A 23,152-nucleotide genomic window follows, 5' to 3' on the forward strand; every position below is an offset into this window, starting at 1 on the left:
ATTAAAAGTCCAAAATGTAACATTTAGAAGGGGCTTATTGGCAGAAAATGATACATGTATATTTGCCTATCACTTTAGTATAAAATCCTTTGATTTTTGTAGTCTAAAAATAAACCTTTTATGAATAATTTTAGTGAGGGCCTTGCTTTACAGAAAAAAAATAACCTGACAGGACGATTTCAGGGCATTACTCTCCCCATATACTCATTTTAAAACTTAATCTATCCTCGACTGCCATCTAGAGGACAACATTTGGAACTGGTTCAGACCGAAATACTAATACTAATACAAATACCACTACTACTACTACTACTAATAATAATAATAATAACAATGATAACAATAATAATTATTATTATAATAATAAAACACAGGAGAAAGTTCAATCACAAATGTATTTACTGCATGCAATCATAGTATTAACAGTTTATTTTTGGATGATATGTTTTTCAAAATTGAATGATACAATTGACTAAAAAAAGGTAGTGATGTTAAAATAGGCAACAAGTTTTAGTTTTATGACGTGTTCTTATAACAAACAGTGCTAAAATTAGAAATGCATTGTTGCAGTGTGTGTGTGTGTTCATAATTCCAACAGCTAAAAGTTAATACACCATTGATATTACAGCAGCCAAAATACCAACCATAAAAACATTTTTTCACAAAATACATCACATAAAATGAGCAGTGGTAGTAACAAAATGAAGCTATACAGTTACATGTAAAGCAGTTCTACTGGAATTTACGAAACCAATGGGTGAACTAAATGGATAGAGTGAATGCAGTTCATACTGTATATACAGGGCAAAAAGTGCTACAGTGGTTTCATTATGCTAGCTGGTGCAGTATAAATAAGCAAAAAACAGTACTTCACCCAGGTTAAGTCATAATAATTATACCAAACAATGTGTTCAGCACATGAACACTGCACTGCATACATTTTGTCTGATAGTTGTTGCTGTCTGTCCCAGTGATATTTGAGACACATAATTGTGTTTTTCCTGCTGGATAGAGACACATGGAATATATTTCATTTTGACAAAAGGAAGTTGGTTAGAGTATGTCAGGAATGCTTTCAAAACAAGACACAATAACAGAAACAAAAACAATTTACAATTTTCAGGTATATCGACAATTATCACTCACTGCATATTCTTAATTGTATAGGCACAGGAAACGTATTCAGAACATACAGAGAAATACACAAAATTATACCCAGTGAATCATACCCAATTTTATCTCTGCAGTGTGCGTACTTAAAATGCAATTACATTGAACTGCCTCTAAGCTAAGATGTATAATTTTAAATGATTGGGCATGCACTAGAAATAACCTAATCTACTGCCATACCAGCATTCTGTCCAGTAAGCAAATGCAACATAAGCTATCCCAGTGTTTTTTGAAATATTGTCAGTGTTGGACTTGTTGCAGTTTCATTATCAGATGCAAAGAACTGTCAGTGTTTCAACATTTCCAGTGACTTGTTTACTTATCCAGTCGTATCGCATGCGGTCCAGTGAATGTTTTTTTTAAAATGGACTCCTTCATATAAGAAATGTTCATGAGAATGTCTTTTTAGTTGGAGTCATTTGCATAAACTGTTATAAACACAACAATCTGACGTCTCATTCTGCGCCACAGTTGAGATGGATATACGACACAGTATTTTCCTCTCTGTACAGTGTTTAGTCAGATGCAGCACAAGGAGACAGTAGACAGTGTAGTTGACTGGAGCAGTCTCAAACACAATGACCCACTGTAGAGACCCAGGGATTGCCAGTGTACACTAGTGAGGTATACTTTCAGGGAGTTGCAACCATTTACTGAGGCCTTCAGCAGACACCAAACGTCTGCTCTCCAGTGTATAGAATTATTAAAAACTTGTTTTTGTTGTCAGTTAAGACTGGTTTCAGTGTACATACAAAATCTTCTATAAAACTAAACAAAAACAGATGCCGTGTCACCTCTACATTATCTGCTGAAAAGAAATATGGCTTATATTAAGTATAGAAGGCACAGTGATCAGTAATGACCTGAGCTACAAACTCATAGGTGTTGCTTTCAGTAAAGCAGTGAACTCTGACACACAAAAAAAGTTACAATTATCTAAACAGACAGAAATAAAAAGTAATGTCAACAGTGTTTGAAAATCCAGTCTTAATGCCTCAGTGCACCTACATATGGAGGGGATTATGGTGGGGACAGTGGTATATAGTTGGTTCCATAATGAATCTCTTTAAATATAATATACAAGAATAAGTCAAACTCAAAAAACACTTTTGCAACATGACTGAATGTGCAGTAAATGGTAGGAGAAATGTGGCTCATCTAAAGACACTTGAACACATCATCCTCTTCCTCACACACAGCTGCTTTCAACGAGAAAATGGTAGTCTGAGAACGATGAGTTTTCTGCATCAGTGGTACAACGCACTTCACCCTGTCAATGCAACACATGAAGGAAAACAATCAATAATCGGTTCCACACGGTGCCTTCACTCAAATTAAATGATTGGTGTCCACACTCACAGACAGGGAGACACGAAAGTGATAGGTTACGTCCTGGGAAGAGAGCGCAGGCACTGACCACAGGTGTCGAGTCCCCTGAGAGAAAAATAAAAAGCATAAAATAATGAATAACTCACTTGAATTGAGTGACACAAAATGACAAAATAAGAAAATCTATTTTAATTATACAGGGGATTATGATTAAAATGTAGTATAACGTACCTTTGTTGACGTTCTCTGACCACCATAGAGCTCTGCCTCCGTGTGGTTGGGGCATAAGCGTCCCTTCGTGGCACCACATTGTTGTACCCACACAATGTTTGTGGACCTGAAATGAATTGTTATTTTGTGGGTCTGCTATTTCATATCAACATTCTAATACGTTTGTGAAATATGTTCATGACTCACTAAAATGAAATGATGATGTATACTCACATCATGTATAAAGTTATTTGTGAGATGGAGGAATTTCTTTTTCCATGGAGTGATATTGTGTAGCTAGAATCAATGCAGAGAAAAAGGAAGGTCAGCATACAAATATCTGAATACAATCTGTAACAGTAAAAAACAACACAACACAAACACAAGGAAAATTGAACATAACAATAATTTGAATATGTTAGCACCTCCACAATAATCAGATCTCAACCATATACCATGTAATAAAAAAGTGGATAAGTCTTTCTTTTGCTCGGTGAGACCAACCATGAACTAAGAATATGCTGAACAGCCACCAGGGGGCAACTCCATTGGTAGCAAAAAGAACTCAATTTGCATGGGAGAGTATGGGAAAATGAGCCTACTTTGAGCCTAACTTGAATTGCAACGTCAGTTAACATCTTCCTGTTGATGGTCTAAATAACTACTTTCAGGTCTCCTTCAATAGAACATGATAACACTTTTGTAAACTGAGTTCCCATGTAGAGGAAAATAGATGATAAAGCCTAGCACCAGTGTGACTGACAGCTGGTATTGTCCAATAGGCTGCAATGAGGGAATATCTCATATGAGACCTGCAGCCAACATACACTGAAAATATTTGGTTTTTTTTTTGTTAATAAGGCACTGCATCTAGATTTTTCCTTTAATTTGTCACTAATCTGCCAAACATCATTGTATATTTACCTGCAGCTCATGGGTGTTGCGCAACTCTGTGCTGTAATCTCTTGGTTTGTTTCCACAATATGTAGACTAGTCAGGGAGGGGGCTGACCTTTCTCCTGCAGAAGTAAGAAAACTGCATTATGAGCCGCTGTATTATCCATAGCATTCCTTTGTACAGCATGCAGCAAAGCTTTATTTGCTGTTGTTAAACAAATGGTTCAACAGTGTTTGCATACTGCATATTATGTGTGTACAAGAAAGAGCCACGTCTGGGCTATGTTTGTGGATTTACCCTTCATGTGCAGGCTGCGTTGTCTACGTGGCACTGTCTGACCCCGGGGCAGACGGTTGGTAGCACCTGCGCCGTCCTGGTCTGTAGGGGCTGGCTTTTTGGACTTGGCAAAGTACAAAGGAGCTGAGGTGTGACTCAGACGGTTTCTGCTGTGGCCATCCTTGTCCATCATTCTAGACTTGGCCTTCTTATTGGTAATGCCAGGTGTTGGAACAAGGCTTCCTATATCTGGAGAAGGAGGAAAATTAACCTGCTCTGATGACAAATAAATAACCCATGAAAACACGTTTTGCATGTTTGCTGACCCACCTGTGGTGGATTGGTTTCTGCTCGGTGTCACACCTGTAGTTGATTGGTTGTTTAAGGTTGTAGTTGAACAGCACGCTGCAGGATTTGTAATTAAATGTGTGAAAAGACTTAACTCTGAGGAGATGTATGTTTTCAAACTCTTATTGACTGTGATTTGAAAGGTTAGACCCCACAGGTCACTGAAATGAGCTCTCCACTCACCAGGTGCAGGGGTGGTGGACAGTGGAATATATGGACTCTTGCGTGAAGATCCCAGAGCAGCTTTGGACCTGCAACGTGTAATAACACAGTAGAGCAGGAGCATTTCTCAGAGAAGAGAAGCAGAAATACCTAACTAAGCAATGACAAAAAAGACTGAAAGTGTAGATCAGAAACAAGTTGTGAGAAAGTCAGCTCTTGAAAGCGTACCATGGGCACACAGGTGGACAGAAAGATACAGAAGCAGTGAAGATGGGCATCCAAGTGATGTAGAGAACACAGGAAGGGACATAGCTATGGAAATCAGGGACAGATGTCATTATTCTGTACACTATTAAAGAAGAGAAGAACTAAAGTCTGATTTTTAAAGAGGAAAACATACTCATCTGTGACGTCTCCTCTGTGGTGGAGAGTCAGCACATAAAGAATAGACATGGAAATGACACTGCATGGAGACAAACAGTGATACAGTACATTAGTGTGATAGACAGAACATGTTTCATACTAATACCTTGTCATACACATGTTTTCAGTCTTACCTGAAGGCCATGACAATGACAAGTGCCAGGATGGCGCCCTGCATGAACCTCTGACTGAGGCAGCCTTGATCTGGAGGTGAGTTCTGCAACAACAAAGAAAGGAAAGAAAATACAGATTACATGCTCACTGGTGTATTTCATTCCTTTAGAATACACCAAACATTATTACAGACCTTGCTCCCAGGTTTGACAGTTTTCTTCTTGAGTGGGCCACTTCCTGTCCTGCTAAAATAGCTCCCTGATTGGCTAAAAAAAAGAGAGTAATAGAGCAATTATTTTTCTACTCAAACTATTTGCTTTCTCTCAACATTCACAGCTGCTCTTCTCACCTGACAGTGCTTCCGCTCACAGTGCTCTTCATACTGTCGAGACGACGCAGCTTGGCCAGTTTCCGACTCCAGCGCTCCAGTTCATCAATACGGGTTTCCAGGTTGTCTGTTAGCTTACATAGTTCTTTTACTGCCCCCACGTTCTCCATGAAGATACGTTCCTTTAAAATACAAGGTGGAGGTGTCAGCGTGTCCTGGGCCCTGTGTAGACCTGGCATTTACATTCGTCCAAATACACAATGACATGTTTTGTGTCAGGAGTAGAACGTGTTTGTGTGTGTTCCTTACTTTATTGACAACCAAAAGATTGGGAATAGTTTCTCCATTGGCACACACAACATCACCCCCCTCCTTCACTGCCTCAGGAAGGATCTGCTGGACTTCCTGAGCAATCACTCCTAGGGAAGGTTATAAGGAAGGAAGCACTTCAGTGAAAAACCACCAAAAGCATGACAGCATGCATGGATATAGGATACGGCTGCATAATGATGCACATAGAGCAAAAGACAAATATTAAGACATCAAGATGAATTTGTGATATAAAGTGTAGAAAGACACTGAGAGATGATAGAGGTAATCATTCATATTATTCATGAGGTTGTTACCGGTGTCTGCAGTGTTCTCTATGCCCACAGTGGCAGCAAACTCTGGCTTGTACTGATAATGGACCAGCCTCATCTGAGAAATCCGTTTCAAATTGTCTGTAGTGTCGACCTACACACAGGCAGAGTGACAATGACATGCATGCAGATGGTATGAAAACACAATGCAGCATATTGTGACAATGCTTGGTCAAGTCAAATGAAATGACAAAACCACCCAGTCAGGGAAATGTTGAGGCATGGGTGTTTTTGTACGACATGATTCGGGGTGACAAGCATATGAGGCACACAGTGACACACACACACACACTGAGTGTCACCCTGACCTCCTGGACATTTTCTTTGGCCCTGATATCCGATGGGTGTACCAGGGAACCCATGATCTTCACGTTGCCATTGACGACAAGGGCCTCATCCGGCCGGTCGGTGTTAATGCCCACTCTCCCGTGGTGGTAGACGGAGTCTGGTAGTTGGCCACGCTGCCACAACACCTCATTGTCACTTTCAAACTGGCCTGGGTTGGACGCCTGTATCAGAGAGAAGACAGAGCACAGAGAAACTGTGGTTCAGACATTTCTGGGGAAAAAGCAGTTGAAATTAACAAATGTATAAAACTGCAATATTACTATTATTATTGTTATTATATTTGTAAATAATAAAGAATAGTTTGAGAAAAAATAAGGTAGATTTGATGAGGGTAAAATGTTAGTATGATCAATAACTTGTGATTCTGAGCAACAGGAGAGGGATATTCTTGTCTTGAGCCTGTATCTGAGATAAATGGATGTGAAAATAATTCCCTTAAGTACCGGAATAATTTATGTTTGCTTCTGAACAGAGACAGGCTCATTGCTAGTCTTCATGCTGTGCAAAGCCTACATATGCTGGTTATTATACGCACCGATTGTACAGATAAGAGTAAAAAAGAAGAAGCAAATAGCTATATTTCCCACCATATATCAAACCCTTCCTTAAACACAAGTGTGTCTTGATGTTATTATAATTTATAATAGAGTTTAAATCAGCAAAGCTGTAAACTGGTGGTCTCCACACATTAATCAAAAACAAGAACATTATTAAATGGCTTTCAAATAGCTTTTCAGATATTTGCAGTTATAGGTTTACAAAGTTAGTTGTACATAGCAATGTCATGTCGATACCATCACTGGGCAGTTAAAACCATGTGCATCCAAATTAGGTTGTTAATATGATAGATAAAGTGAAGGAAAGTGGCAATGCTAAATGAATAAGTAAAAAACATATTGAATTTTCTGGGGTTTCATACATGGCTTTTACAGGCCAGCAACAACACGCTTTGCTTCATACTTTTTAAACACTTCATTTTGGAGAATAAATGTGCTGAGAAAAGGATTTAAAAGAGTGTGGAAAAGTGTGTACAGTAGACTAAGAGAAAGGTACAAATTCACAAGGGATATGATTGTTGTAGGAGGCAGACAGACATGGCCAGACGTTACCCTGACGATGATCCTCTCAGACACATGAGCAGCCACAGTGTAGGTCTGACTGTGGGACTGAGCGTGCAGCGCCACCACCAGCATAAAATACCTACCAGGACAAGAGACATTGAAGAACATGCGATTACTAAAGCTTTCACTGGACCATCGTCAGTCACATGATGATGATGATGTCTTGACATATACATCACCTCTGGTCTGGGTTTGGTTTGCCCTTCTTCCTCATGTTATTGGCTGTGGTCTCACTGAAGTGGAGCCGCCCCACTGTGACTTTTGTGACCTGCTCTGAGGGCAAGGTGATGCTGTGAGAAACAAAATCACAGGCATTTAAAAACTGAATAATCTTTCTACAATTAAAAGACAGATGACCAGATCTGCAGTCTGCGACAGGCCCATAAAACACTGAAAGTCATTCTGACCGTTAAAATCTCTTTCACCTTCAGTGTAGGTGAAGGAAACACAATACACATTCTGAGGAAAATGTTAATTAATTAAACTTACGTTACTTAAATATGAATATATGAACATAAATATTTCATTTGTGTTTTTTAATGTTTTACGGTGTCCAGACTCACAGCACTGGCTTGAAGGGTCTCTTGCTGCGGTCAGACTGTGACTGCTCCACGCTGATGGACTGATTCATGGCCTCCACCTGGCAATAAAGAGAGAATTAGAATGCACTGTGTTCTACCATAATAACCTATTAATTAGGATTATCTGTTTCTTTGACGTTTTGCCTTCACTCACCTTTACTCCATGGAGTTTGAGATAGAAACAATCGATTGGCTGCAGGCCTTCACTTGTCTTGATGTACTTCGGATCGCCCAGCATGCCTACGTAGACTGTGACCTGGAAATGGTTCTTCTTCTGGCAAACGAAAGCATCATCAGACAAGGAGAAGTTGAAGCCTTTGTCGGCATCGACGCGATAGGTTGGCATCGGCCTGAGGATGGGGAGACCGATAAAGAAACATTAATAAAGTGAACGAGAAACATATCTGCATCTTTTTTACGTCCAGGACTCCAGAGAGTCTACATGTATACAAGACGACACGCAATGTACACTATGTATTTGGCATCGTTAAATATCAGTGACATCATACCCTGGGTTTTTTTTTTTCACAACAATACTGAAAAAAATAAATAAATAATAAAAATTAGTATGATGAAATTATGTATTGTATGATGAATATATGTATTCTGTGGGTAATGGGGGCAGATAAGATTTTGCTTCTCCCGCTTTCCCTTTCGGTTATGTGTATTGTGTGGACTACACTAAGATGATGTGTGATGATGAGCGATCTAACTGACATGACTGTAATAATACATATAAATATTAAAAAAAAAAGTACTCAGAGGATTAAGATCTTCTGACTGACTTGAATCTAATTTAGAGCAAATAAAAACCCTCTGTACTATTATATAGGTGTGGTGTGTGATGGGCAACCAGGTGGTTTTGATAACATATCTGGAAGGTCTTGTGAGTTCATTCAACCTTCCTCCCTATATACTTCATTCTTTTTTGGCATTAGAAAGCACAAGTAGACATACACTAACTTATCCCTTTACCCCCTCTTTGCGTTGTCTTTCTTAGTCGAAACCCTGTGCTCCTTCACTCCCCCACATGGCTCACCTCTGAGGAATTCATAGACCTCTGCAACCCTGCTATTCCGTTGCCTCTCCCACTGTAAACCTTGCTGAGTTATCCATCCAGCCAATTATAAATGGTTTATTTCTGTTTGATTTCAGCTCTTTTTTTGTACCAAAATAAAGATCTCAAAGTGTGCAGCTATGCCAAAATAAATTCCACCCACAGTTCTTTGCAGTTTGCGTCATAAAGTGGTGTCCACTTGTTCTGCTGGTGAGGTTGCCACTTAATGCACTGATAGTTTGGGTCCAAGTAGGAGTTGTCGGCATCCTGCATTATACCTGTGACAGACACGTTTGAAAGAGCAGCAATTAAAAAGAGGCCAACGAAAGTTAAAAATGTGTACACCTGCTCTGCAAAAGTCTTTATCTGTGTGAGAGTTAGAGGGGTAGGTAAGAGCAGGTGGGCGTGGAGTAGAGGAGATGAGGAACAGAAGAAAGATGCCTGCCTACCTGGTTCTTGTTTGATGATACCTGTGATGATTTGTGAATTGAGGGTGCTGTTAGGAGAGTCTGAGTGCTTCCTCTTCTTGGCCTGGTGAACAGGGATGCCTCTGCAAGAGGACATTGAAACAGTCAGAAGTTGTACACAATATGACTCCTTCCCATAATTGCTTCTGTTGGATCCAAGCTGGACAACACCGCCCAACCACCTGTATATACAGTATTATCATCATGACTCACTCCTGCCCCTGAGGATGCTGCAGCAGCTGATGGAGCATTTGCGTCTGCTGCATGTCTCCACTTGCACTTGTGGCAGGACCGACAGTATACTGTGATATCATGGGCTCAGGCTTGAGGTACATGTCCCGATGCATGGTGGAATAGTGGAGGGGTGGCGTCGGAGTCATGTGACACATGTTCTCTGGCGTCATGGTCCTGATCATGTGATGATCTAAGAGACATAACAGCGATAATAATAATATTTACATGACTGGTTACAGAATGCATTTTCTCCTCCTCAGGTTTGAACTTGACATTTCATCCTGCCAGTTTCCTCTACTTCGCAGCAACCTTGATGAAACGTACTTTCCACTGTTTCAGCCTGGAGGGATGCCCATCAGATTATACTAATCCACACTTTTTCACTAATGGACATGACCAACACAGCAGCAAGAAGAACATAATGACTAGGAGAGTGGTTGTTGTTCAATTTGTATGTTGAAACAAGCCAAAAATTGATTCATTAATTGTAGAAACGTGAAAATTGAATTTAAATATTTCTTCTTTTTTTTTCCTAAACAACACCTGTAAAAATGTGATTCATAAATTACGTTTGTTTGCACATACTTTTACCTCTAACCTTTACACTCTGGTCAAATACAATAAAGTGATGAGTAACAGATATTGACTTTGGCTGTGACTTGCTGTGACCCAGACACACCTTGAATATAATGCAGTCGACAGGCTGAGGTACTGATTAGTTTATCTCACACCATCTTTTTTCATACTTACCATTCACCTGCTGTGGAGAGTACGGCTCTGAGCTGGAGTCTGGGGGAGACTCCGGTAGTGTCCTACAAAAAAATCAGTAAACCATAAAACAATAAATGTTATATTACCAAATACAATTATGTTCTTCTTCCTTTCTAAAGCAGATCATCATTCATTGCTGAAATAGGACAATTAAAGGTATTTTACCATAATCTTTCTGGGAGAAACTTTCCTTTTGGGAATAAGTGAAGACTTTTCTTTAGAAAAGCTTGTGTTACTCAGGTTGTGTTTTTCCTTTTTCTTTTTTTTTGTTAGGATGTAATTTGACTCTCTTCCTCAGCCTCTTATCAATTCCCCTCCCCCTCTTGACGAGCCAGTGCTTTATTTGTACAAATGATGCCAAATGAAGTATTGATTGCAATATAGATCCAATGTATGGTGTGTTTCTGGTGTTGCTGCACACTTTAAGAAACATACTGTGCCACCTGTTTCGATTTCTGCCTCATTTCAGATGTCGTGTTTAGTATCTTGAACATTTCATCAGCATTCCTGAGTAGCAACTCATGTTATATTTTCCTCCATCCTTTACACCCATTCATCCTCCCCCTTGGTATTGTGCTCACCCTGGAGCGTAGTGGCCCCTGTGCTCAGGCTTGACGTGTGCCTGCTGCTGCTGCTGCTGCTGCTGCTGCTGCTGCTGCTGCTGCTGCTGCTGCTGCTGCTGCTGCTGCTGCTGCTGCTGCTGCTGCTGCTGTTGCTGCTGCTGTCCCAGGCAGGGGTAGTTGTGTCGGAGGCCCAGGGATGGACCTGGGGGGTAGGTGTTCTGACAGTTAGGGGGCCCAGGCGGGAGGGCTCCTTGACGTAATGGAATAGGGGGGCTCACACCACACACCAACCCCCCAGAGGAGGACACTCCTGCCTGGGGAGATGAGTAATTTTGTCCAGGGGTGCTGTGGACCTCTGAGAAACAGCTGGGAGGGAAAAAAAAGAAGAGAGCCTTATCAGAAAAAAATAATTCCTGTGTAACGACATGACCTGATTCAGTCGGTGCATGTTGTTTTGACATTGCGTGGTTGGTGCTGAGTCCCCACTGACATGTCAGTGCTATCGTCCTCCTTGCTGATGTAGTCTTCCAGGATACTGGTGTCGATGTTGGTTGGCTCCAGAGAACTGGTAATATCATGACCTGTGACAAGGGAGGGTTGGGAACAAAGAGGGGGAGACAGAGAGAATCTGGGAATTAACAGCGGGAATCTTTCAGTAAGTCCACACACTGCGACTAAAAGATCTAGTTTTATAACGTGGAAACGTGTGGTTTTTAGTCTCATCTAATTACACATGATCTCAGTTCATGTACAACTAACGTTACTGCAACTTTACTGCATATTTGAATGATGTATACATTTATAGTTCATGCCGAAAGTATCTTATTTTATACAATGACTGACTAACAGAGAATTTAAAGATTAAGGTTTAAGGAATGACCAACACTCTAAATATGTTAGTAGCAGATCATACACACACACATATATGGGGAGAGAGCAAGAGAGTCTTTTTCAGGGTCACTTTCACCCCTTTGATAGCCAAAGCCTCACAAATCCCAAACGCATGACCCCATTTAATCTTTAAAACACCAACATAAAGAACAAGCACTTGCCTATATTGCCTATACCTAGAAATGCGTGAGTAACTTTTTTACGTAAACCATTTCTTCGGATCATTTATCTCAAATGTTAGATTGAGTTAAGAAAGAAGAAAAAGGTTTTTAGGACTTTAAAAAGCTGCTGCTGGTCACAGTCTCAAACCACAGATGCTGGAAAGAGAGTGAGTGTGAGAAAAAAGAGGGGAAGCAGGAGGGAGGGTGTGAAGGTGAATAAGGACAAGGTATAAAGTCTGAAGGCAGACATACCCCAGTCTCTCTCTTACACACGCACACACACACGTTCATTTTTTTCCTCTGATAGATTAAGCACTTACTCAGTTGGGAATGCAAAGAATTTTGGTGTTAGCATAAGTTTTCTACTCACTTTTTGCCCCACTTTACCTCAGAAACCCTGAATTGTCCTTGGCATAAAGTGTTATTGTCACAGTTCCTCTCCACACACTGCTACGGTTTATCACAATGGACTATATCCACTTACAAATTACACACTTTGTTCCACCAAAGCCCAGAGATCACAGAGTACAGCAGCACACACATCTCATAACCATCAGGCAACAAATCCACATATTCAGAACAACACTAATTATATTATAAACCTTCCCATCACCTTCATTATAATCATTTTCATTTTAAATTGTATTGTTTGAGCAAGCATTTTCACACTGCTGGAAGAAAACAGATGGTTAATGTTTCTAAATACATGCCAATGTGAGGGGAGAACTGCTGGATGGTCCCCCCTTAAATAAGATCCAGATGTGCACCCCACCCAAATAGGCAGTAAATTTAAGTTGGCAGGCCTGATAACAAAAAAAAAATAGAGCAATGCATGGTAGGAAAGGGGAGGGCAGATACATGGAGGCTGAAGAGCGTGCAGGCAAGAAAGAGAGAGTTTGATGTCCAAGGATGGAACGAGTGAAGAAAATATGAAACAAATCAAAATATGATTGACTTGACTTGACATGAGTTCAACACTGGAGATAACAGACATGCAAAACAGTTATTCAAATGACCTAATTGTGCTTTTGTTTGTTTGTCTGAGCACCACAGTGTATTTGGTCATTTTGGGTATTACACTTTATACTAAGTTATAGTAACACATTGTATCTAACATAAAGAAAATGAAAAAATGTTAATTAAGGTGTTCACTGTGTGTGTTGGCTGATGTTACATTAAGACAGGACAATTTGCTGGTAAAACAAGACCATGTATAAAGAAACTAAGAAGCTGGACTTGATCAAGTTATGTTAATGTCTTAATTAAAGAAACAAAAAGCTTTCATTATTAAAATGATCCCACAACTGGACTCAAGAAGACTGTTTCGTAACTTTTCGTAACTTTCGACCAACATGTTCCATGAAAAGAAATCTCAGTTGCCACCTTTTTATTAATCTACAAACATGTGCTGCCATGTCACATTTTTAATCAATTAAGAAAAGTTATGGTACAGTAACCACGCAGTTATGTTTAACTTGCTGTGAACTGGATGTGTACATTTCCCTGTTCTCTATGTTTTTCTCTGTCCAGCTGTGTTCAACAAGAAACAGTGAAATGATTGTCAGTCCAACTTCGATACAGACCAGCCTTTTGAGAGATTAATGGCTGAGAGGGCAATGTGTGTGTGTGTGTGTGTGTGTGTGTGTAAGCAACTGTGCGCATGGGAGTGTGTATACTTGTTTGTGTGTGTATGAATGCCCGTGTGTGTGTGTGTGTACGTTATGCCACCATTTCAATGCCTGAGTTGTCAGCACAGTAATAATCTAACATGAACACAAACAGAGGGCTGAGTGTGTCAGCGCCCATTAACCACGAGTTGATTTATATCATCCAGTCAAATGTGATGAAATATTTCCTTTCCAAGTTGTTTGAAATAATAGAACACACTGAAATTGTCTCAATTTAAAGCTTTCTCTATCAAATATGAGTGTAATAAATACAATGATGAGGCCATTGACAGGCAAGGAAACTACACTAAACATAAAAACGGAACAAAATGATTTATTTACCGTCTTAATGTCTCACTTTACACTGATTGTTTTTTGCCTCTGAATGAGATTCGTATTTGTTTATGTAAGTGTAAATAATTAAACACAGAGTATTTCACTAAAGAGGAACAAAGTCCATGTGATTATCAAAATATTAGACCAGATTAAACTCGGCTGCACCCACAGAACATGTGTGGACATACTGTGGACACATTTTCTAGATATTTAATACCACATTGCATACAAACACTGTTTTTAAGAAATAAAAATGTACAGAATAATTTGACATATTTATAGTAGCATTAGTCCTACACCTTGATGCACTTTGTTTAACCTCTATTTATCTGTTTTCCTCAGCAGCACTTGGGACTAGTCCATGACGCAACAACCTCCTAAACAGAAACCATTGGATCTCACCAATGTCAATACAAGCACTGTAGAGGAACAATGTCACTCACAGCCAGTCCAGAAACAAAAGAATCTATATTAAACATTCAAATATACTTCAACAAGACACAAATGGTAAAACGTGAAAGGAAAAATCTAGAGAGTAAAAGTGTAAGAGAATTCTGACAAAGCCAAAGAGTTATAGTTTACAAGACTGACTGAGGAGTGAAGAGCACTGCTATGGACTAATAAATTACAACTAATGAGAAGCAGAACATACAGAGCAGCAGAATACCTGCGCGTAGCCAAAGCATGTTGATGTCCTTGAGATGAAAGCACCTGAAACAGAAGATGAGAAGAGGAATGCCCCTCAATTTTTCACATGTTTCCCTACTCGGGTTAAAAGACTTTCTCCTGCAGAACTGAACATTTCAGATCAGGGTAACTAGTGTGTGTGTGTGTGTGTGTGTGTGTCTGTGTGTGTGTCTGTGTGTGTGTGTGCATGCCTATGTGCAACAGCATATTGCGTATGTGTGCGTGTGTGACAAAGGCTCGGAGAGCGTAATAATGAGGATTATTTCCCAGTCATGAGAAAGAGCTGTACCAGGCTACCACACACAGCCCTTGTCGCACACTGGTTGCACCGGTGGACCTGGCTCAGGAGATTACTGGGTGACGAGGCCGGGACAGGGACAACGAGCTGGGAAAAACTGTGAGGTTGAGTCTGAGGGCCTGTGCTACAGACTGAAAGAATGAGGCGGGAGAGACTCAACATGACGAAAACAAAGAAAGGTTCAGGAGGAGGAAGGAGAAGAATGAAAAAGAAGAAAATATAGATTATGAAAAAAAATTGGATTGGAAATTGATTGGAGAAAAAAGCAGACGTATTGTGCAACCATATTTGTATATTTTTTAACCAGTGTTATTATACAAGTAATTATGGCTAAGCAATACTTTCTGGCTAATATAATATTGTATATGGTGACGTGTAGAACATCCACAAATCCTCCCATAAGACTCTCTTTAAAGGCCCAGTTCTATCATAAACAACATTTACTGCGTGCATATCACTCAGCTGGCACTTTGCACTGATGGGAGTGAAAAGCAACGATGAAAAAATAAAACAGACTTGTAAGCCTGGCTGCTCAAAAACAATATATTCTGCCCGTTTCAGTTTGTTGACCCCCGTAAATCTGAGCAGCCACTGCTGATTCAAAACTATTACGGGACGGGAGTACGTGGGACGTCTGATTTTTCTGATTGAATTCTGATGTAGTATCAAGAGTAATGAAAGTTCATTCGTCAGAGGCAAATATTAAGCAAGAGCACAACTTTTCCATTTGCAGACTTAAATGGTGAGGAGGTGAAAACGGTCCAGGTTCTTGGCAGATACAGTTGAATGATCATCATCTGCTCAACTGATTTTGGGGCTGTGATGGCTCTGTAAGTCAGTTGAGCAACAAGTCTGGAAAAACATCTCAATAAATCTCTATGTACATCTACATGTACGAAGACTCCTAAACTTTCTTCCTGTGCCGTAATTAGCTCACATTTCCTCTTATCCAGTGACATTTTTCAACATCTGCTTACAGAATTTACAGAAAGCGAATAATACATTGAGAGAATAATAAAATAAATGTTAGTTTCTGCCCTCTACGCACATAGTTTCACTGTGATTCACTCACAGATTCCTAACCATTGCTGTAGACTATGACACAGGTCAGAAACAGTCTAAGAAAAGCACCAAGGCACTCTCGTTTAAACTATTAAAATGGTCATGTTAATTGCAAGTGGGAGATTTTAATTCAGACATTTTAATTCAGGGGTGTCCAAAATTTTTCTTTAAACAAGGACCAGATTTGATCATGTGAAGATTTCCGGGGACCAATGGTACCTTCAGACACTAAAGGTTACACAAAAAAAGCACTGTTTTATAATCATTTTATTTTCATTGTCACAATTATCATTTTTAAATGATATGCCTTTCTGTCACATCATAGAGTCAGATATCATAATAAAGGATGGATGTATCTGTCTGTCACGGCTTAGTTTCAACACCGTCCCGGGCCATAAATAATAAATTGTAAAACTGAAGCTGCAGGCCATACAAAATCTGACTGAGGACCGTGATTGGCCCGTGGGCCAGACTTTGGATATGCCTGTTTTAATTGTTTTAAATAGAGTTTTCTTTGCCTTTGTTTCTATGTGTTTTCCATCCATTTGTCTTGGTGACAAAAACAAATTCTTTGAGAGCAATATTTTTCTCACTTATCTTTAAAATGTTGTCATCAGAGCATGCCAAAGGTGTGGGGGTTAGGTAAAACCAAGTGTTTGGTCGTGTAAGGAGGTGAAATGACTTGGAACAACACAACGTAACCGCAATAAATGCGTGGCTCTGTGGGTGCGAGATAACTGTTTGTAGTTGAAGTGAGTCAGAGAGGAGAAGGTCAAGTTTTGAGGGGGTTGGTGGTTTCGCTGTGTTTCTCTCAACAGGCCAGTCTCCCTCCACCCAGAGTCTGCTCTATCTCACCTCCTCACCACGTCTGCTCACTGTCATTCTAATGGAGTCAGAAAGAGGGAGAGCCCCGAGAAGGCCAAGCACCAGAGGAGAAACACCGGTCTCTCCTCATTGTGTTTTAACAGCCACCAAGGCTATGCCAGGAATGTACACCATGCATTAGTGTGAATGTATACATATTTCACTAATCCTATTAAAGCACAGTTTACCACTGACACAGTTCATTACAGTGCTGTGTGCGTGCGCCTCAGTGTGTTAAACAGACTTTCTGACAAATGGAAAACACAAGAATGACCTTTTCTTGATGTTTTTTACAGACCTACAGTCTTTTTTTAAAGACCTGCAACCTAAAGAAAAAGTGCATATACACATAATTATGGTTATTTATGAGAAGGGGAGAAAGTTGAATTGGAAAATAATCATTGAAGGCTGCACCTACTGTAAATTCTTAATGGCCAAGTTGACATTTCAGTCCAAGCAAGAATGGCTGAAATAAAGCCAAAGTAAGAACATCTCTCCAACTCCCAAAGCAAGAATGTAAACACACTAAATTCCTGTCAGAATGGCAAGGAACCTCTGACAGTCACGGATGGTTGTGTATATTTAAGTCAACACTCTGTGTATACTCAAATAAAGTGTTAAGTCTCTCTAAAGATAACTCATTACCACAACATGCTTGACTTCTCCTGAAATACTTCACACTTTCTGAAAACAAAACAAAACACCAACATCAACACAGAAGCTCAAACTGAGTTTTGTTGTATGAATTCCTTGACAATAAACAAAGTTGAAACTCTACGTGGAATTTTCCTGCAGGAAAATGGCAGACACACTAAGTTTCATGGAGTCATTGTTATTCTCAGATTAAACTGAACTCAATTCAGGCAACCATCAACATCCAGGTCATATCAGTTGGTAAATATGATTCAGAAGAATAATCAAATGTGTGGGAAACCTGGTGAATGTTTTGATAGATACACAACATTATATCTTGGTTATGTACAATGAATTTAATTTATTGATGTTCAGAGCTAAGATGGTCATTTACTTTATGATTTACACCACACCACTGCTTAAAAGTGCACTGCTCGTGCATGCCTGTCTCTAACTCACTCTGTGCCACAGTATCTTTGCAAAACACGCCATTTATCTTGACTTAAATTCCTGCACCCTTACAACCCTCAACCCCACCCTCCTCCAGGTTTTTCTTTTCCTTTTTTTTCAGAGGATTCCCAGTTTTAACGTGATCTGTTACCCATCACCAGCACTTTAGCTCCCCACACCTGAATGTTGTTTTTAAAGATGACTCGTCTAGAGGACACTGAATACCACACATTAATGTCTAAAATCCACATGTATTTGATCATATGACGTGAACCACCTGTCATGCGTGCAGGCACCAATTTAAACAAACCAAACAAACAATAACGACACACTGCCAACCAAAGTGGTTCTGAAGGTCATTAAAACGACTTTTTCCTCAAAGCGTGACGATTTCAGAGTACAGCGACATTATTAACATTATAAATGAGATATTCTTACCTTCAAAAAATCTCTGTAACGCTTCTGTTTCATCGACCACGTCCATCCTAGCGGGTTCCACATAAAAAATCCATCAAACGTCTCCCGTCGTCCGAACGACGGCAATTCGGATCCGGGAAACGTTCACATGTACATCACGGAATCCAGATTAAAATCGTCGTTTAATCGTATTTGATTATTTCATTTTCATTGAGAGGACTTGAGAGGACTTTGTCTCCTGGCACTGTTGTCCTTGTGGTCAAACGCTTCAGTGTCTCCTGAGGCTGAAAAATGAAAAAAAAAAAAATGTAAATCAAGTGTACAGTTAGTGTTAAAGCGCCAACAAAAGCGCACGGGAGAACGTTAATGTTGGAGCTTTTTCCTTCATAACAATCAACAAACCTCCGTTTCTACTCTCAACGAAGTATCATCTGTCCGTGGGGAGGAGTGGAGGCAACGACGGGATTAAAAAAAGTGTAATAAATGTATAAAAAGTAGCGTTAAAGTAGCTTAAAAAGGGTTCCCCGAGGCTGTGAAGTTGTTACTCTTCCTCTGCCTCTCGCTCTCAGACAGGATGTAGAGTCGGAGGAGAGCAGATGAAGCAGGTGAGGGATGTGCGTGCGCTTCAGGCTGCAGCCGAAAAAAAACAAAAAGAAAGTTTGCCCGTGGGGACGCACACAGCAGTTTACAGTGTACGTATATGCAGTTAATGTTACTTTTAATTAATCTGCTTTTGTCCAAATTCCATTTTCGTCTCAAGGAGGATTCATTCATGACCCAATTATTGTCACAATCAATGTATTATTATTTCAGTAATGTCTGAATTAAATGATCAATTACTTTCCTTTGTTTGCCTCCTCAATTGTACATTTCATTGTTCTGATTCAAAATAGGTAACGAAATATCATCATAATTGTCGATAAATGAGTGTGAATTCATAATTCATAAACATTACAATTCGAAATCCCGTTGTGTAAAATTGATGTGAAATTATTTTCAATTGGCAGAAGTGAAATTTAAATTTCCCCCAAAATGAGCCTACAGGGGCCACCATTTTTTCACCAGGTTTTCACAATATAGGCTCACAATAGAGATCCTACACATAAAGTGTGATAAATAATATCACAAGTAAGTTATGAGTATGTTTTATGAGGGAAAAAAAAGAGGCTCAATCACAAATATGAAAGGTTTGTCGTTCCATCAGAAGAAGAGAGAGCTCACCTCTGTTGTCTCATGGAATTTAGATGATTGGATAGATAGATAGATAGATAGATAGATAGATAGATAGATAGATAGATAGATAGATAGATAGATAGATAGATAGATAGAGATTTAGAGAGATAGATAAATAATTCAAGTTATCAAGCTTGTCAAGGAGAACACAGTCAAATATCACCCACATATAGGTGGCAGATACACAACCCACATAACAAAGACAGTTACCCAGATATAGTTTTAGTGGAAAGAAGGTGTTTGTTTCTGAGCCTCACAGTGGGTCTGAGGATAAAACATGTTGAAAGCCCAGAGGAAAATGTTGATCTGGGATACTGATAAAACTGACTTTACTTGAGTGTAACATTTTTTTTAAAACAGCAAACAGAGGAGCATGTGCATATAAAATACTGACAAGTGGCAAATCCTATACATGATCCAGTGAAAGTTGCGTTTTTAAGACGTTTTGATTTGTCCATCTTAAACAACCAGCAAAAGGAATGGTTTGTGTCAAGGCTTCCCAAGGGGAGGATTTGAGGGAATGATCCATTTCTCTCAACCTTATCAGCCGCATCCCACCCCCCTTATAACAATGCCACTGTGTGCAGCCCCCACAGCCGGGACGCCCCCCCACCCCTCCACAGCCCTCACCCACATGTGAGATGCTGTTGTGTTGTCTTGTTCCCCCACAGCTGGAGCATCTCCCTCTCCACTCCTCCACCCCATAGCTTTTCCTCCATTCAACCCAAACAATGCCTCCGCTCTTTCTGGCCACACTATGCAGATTGTTTCGGAGGACAAGCAAGAAAGAGAAACAGATAGACGCTGCATGGGACAATGAAACAGCTGGCTATGTTAAAGCAGTTCATTTTGGTATTCTGTATTTCTTAACTCATATAGCCCTCATGTATATACTGTATGTGTGTGTGTGTACTTGTATGTGTCACCTCTCAAGGACCTTTTATGGCATAGACACTGACCAGCAGTCCTCATGGAGACCAAAACCTGGTCCTACTGAGGCAGAACCTCATTTCTAAGATAATTGGTTACGTTTAGGGGTTAGATTTTAATTGTGGTTAGGCAGTAACTGGTTATAGTTAAGGTTAGGGTTAGGGTCAGGATTAGGATTAGGCCATTAGTAAGTATGGGTAAGGGTTAGAGTAAGTCTTGAAATTAAGGTACTCACCCATGTCTCATCTTGTACACTGAGTGAATATAAATTTGTTCACAAAGTCATATTATGTGGACACATTAATTAATGGTTAATGGTCTTTAGCACCTGTTTGAGCAGGAAAACAGGTAACAGGTGTTACTGATTACACTAACTAGCCATCATTCACTTCATTATTGACACCTACTGTCAAAAAGATGTGTAGGTTAAGTTTTAGATTACAAAGAATGAAGGTAAGTCAAGCAATGTCAATGCCATATACAGTAACACTGTCATAAATGTTTACCATGAGATAAAGATCCCGTTTAATTACTGGGTTGGAAAAACAATAACTTATCAACACTATTATAACCAACATTTAATGACAATTATATCAGTTAATTGCTGAGGTCTGATGCAAAGTCTGGTTTTAGTCATACATCTGTTTTTTTTTTTTCCTCATTGTAAAATACTTTGCTTTTGCAAGATTTCAGTTAATGTGAATACAACTTTAACGTAGCTGGTACAAATAACAACCTTTTGCCAGAGAACAATTTAAGATTTGTGGCACTTTGACGATTAACAGAGAAGACAATTCAAGTTTGACTCCTGGGACTCTGCATGGATGCACTCCATGGGTTTATTCATTGTAGCATATTAAAGAAGCCTTTATTAACTATGTTATCACAACATATTTTCTTATAATGAGAGGATGGTAAATCATAATATCTGGTGTCAAACATGAATAGGCTTATCTTCACATAAAGAGATTGGCCTACACGCTCCATTTATCTTGATAATGACATGTCAACGTAATTAGCACTCAAAGCAGTGACTGTTCTGTTCATTCATATATTTGTTAAGGGTTGCAGTGATCTGTCCATTCCCTGTAGATGTTGTTTAAATAATTGACCTCTACATTCATAGACGTGATACTGTATACCTTCACCATACGTCACAATTTCCCTCCCAGAATAGATACAAAGAAAATCCATGGAAAATTTGATTTTGAATAGTTTATTTATTTCACATATGTTTGGTGTTTAAGATCAATCCTTTCTGATTAAATAAGCCCTTTTTGTTTATGTCCTCTGACTTTTTGGTGTACTAAAGCCTGTTTATCTGAACAGTTTAATTTTTCCTCCAGTAGAGGGCAGACTCATGTCAGTGGGTTTTGTACTTACAGAGGGATTTTCAACCATGTGTATAATATAAAATCTTATCAATTGCACACTGACCAAACTAGCAGCACTAATATTTAAGTTTGGCTTCAACAGGACAAATGAATATCTGCTCAGCAGTGAGCGTCAGCACTTCATTTATCCTGTTAGGATATTCATCACTCCCTTCCCCACATTGTTGAAATATTCTATTTCTCAGCACTGACAGCTTCAGTTAATGATCAAACCCAATGATAACGTTTCCAAAGTAACCACTTTCTAAACAAAATCAAAGGAGTGAGAGCATTTGCTTGAGCAACAGCCAAACACACGAAAACTTCACGTACATTTCAGTCACTGCAGCTCAGACACGGTGTGTGGTCAAATGTGCTTTTCATTTGTAATCATACATTTTACATTTCTGCTGAAATGTTTTTATTCTAGTGGGTGTGTAATCTACAAAATAAAATCTGGATTTATTTGAATGGGCAGTAAACTACAACCAGAGGAAGAGTGGCCATACCTAGTAGCCGGTGACACTGGAACCCGGGCAATGTTCCACACTGTTGCTCTGCTTTCATTCAACCCAGTGACTCCATCTAGTCGAGGCCAGTCACAAAGAAGATGCCAGGTCTATGCTTTCCAACACCATACATATCATGCTGTGGATGCTGTGTAAAATTTAAAAGTGCCTATTATTTCTAAGAAGAATTGAGTGTTTTTTTATGACACGAGGAGAGGAAAGTAAAGATGTTTTGCTTAGAACTGACACACATTTCCTTACCAAGGCCTGAGGGGTTTCAAATATGCGTCGGTATTATTTAAAAAGTTCTCAAATTACATTCTATTTTATTTATTACATATAAAAGTAGGTTACAGAAATGGGAGATATGAAGGCAATTATCTTTAACTCCTGATGATTTTATTCTGATTTGTGACATCAGTTATTGTCTATAGGAACCAACAACCAGGAAAAGAAAGGAAAGGAAAGGAAGATAAGAAACACATTATATTTGGAGCTGTCTACACTTTAAGGCCATACCTTGTGATAAGGGGTTCCAAGTATTATTTAAGTGGTTATTGCAAAAATGTTTAAAACCTTTCTTTATTCTTTAGATTTTGTC

General features: G+C 39.4%; 1 protein-coding gene across 7 annotated transcripts; it reads right to left on the minus strand.

Annotated features, from left to right (window-relative positions):
* Window positions 1-414: 414 nt before the first annotated feature.
* myrf (myelin regulatory factor) lies at window positions 415-19,113 on the minus strand. Of its 7 annotated transcripts, none has more exons than XM_044015612.1 (28): window positions 18,909-19,112; window positions 18,528-18,790; window positions 11,531-11,621; window positions 11,059-11,406; window positions 10,457-10,518; window positions 9,686-9,896; window positions 9,476-9,555; window positions 9,169-9,283; window positions 8,103-8,298; window positions 7,931-8,007; window positions 7,547-7,657; window positions 7,341-7,446; window positions 6,207-6,407; window positions 5,884-5,992; window positions 5,567-5,676; window positions 5,279-5,439; window positions 5,123-5,195; window positions 4,950-5,032; window positions 4,793-4,855; window positions 4,621-4,704; window positions 4,414-4,481; window positions 4,213-4,287; window positions 3,904-4,131; window positions 3,634-3,727; window positions 2,944-3,006; window positions 2,731-2,836; window positions 2,530-2,604; window positions 415-2,440 (listed from the first exon to the last, which is right to left on the minus strand). In XM_044015612.1, the coding sequence occupies exons 2-28, from the start codon at window positions 18,571-18,573 to the stop codon at window positions 2,360-2,362; spliced, it is 3,117 nt and encodes a 1,038-aa protein (XP_043871547.1). In that variant the 5' UTR covers window positions 18,574-18,790; window positions 18,909-19,112; the 3' UTR covers window positions 415-2,359. The 7 variants fall into 7 exon arrangements, with proteins under 7 accessions (XP_043871547.1, XP_043871545.1, XP_043871546.1 ...); XM_044015610.1 differs by having other exon boundaries at window positions 9,455-9,555; XM_044015611.1 differs by having other exon boundaries at window positions 7,356-7,446; window positions 9,455-9,555; window positions 18,909-19,111.
* Between the last annotated feature and the right edge of the window lie 4,039 nt (window positions 19,114-23,152).

This window comes from Solea senegalensis, unplaced genomic scaffold, assembly GCF_019176455.1.
Source record: "Solea senegalensis isolate Sse05_10M unplaced genomic scaffold, IFAPA_SoseM_1 scf7180000013710, whole genome shotgun sequence".
NCBI lineage: Eukaryota > Metazoa > Chordata > Actinopteri > Pleuronectiformes > Soleidae > Solea > Solea senegalensis.

What these genes read in the sequence shown, in the direction of transcription:
- myrf (XM_044015606.1), bottom strand. Translation starts at nt 18,573, where the DNA reads ATGGACGTGGTCGATGAAACAGAAGCGTTACAGAGATTTTTTGAAG. An exon ending in CTCTCCACAGCAGGTGAATG is followed by an intron (nt 9,897 to 10,456) that starts GTAAGTATGAAA and finishes TATGTCTCTTAG; the next exon opens with ATCATCACATGATCAGGACC. An exon ending in CAGCATCCTCAGGGGCAGGA is followed by an intron (nt 9,556 to 9,685) that starts GTGAGTCATGAT and finishes GTCCTCTTGCAG; the next exon opens with AGGCATCCCTGTTCACCAGG.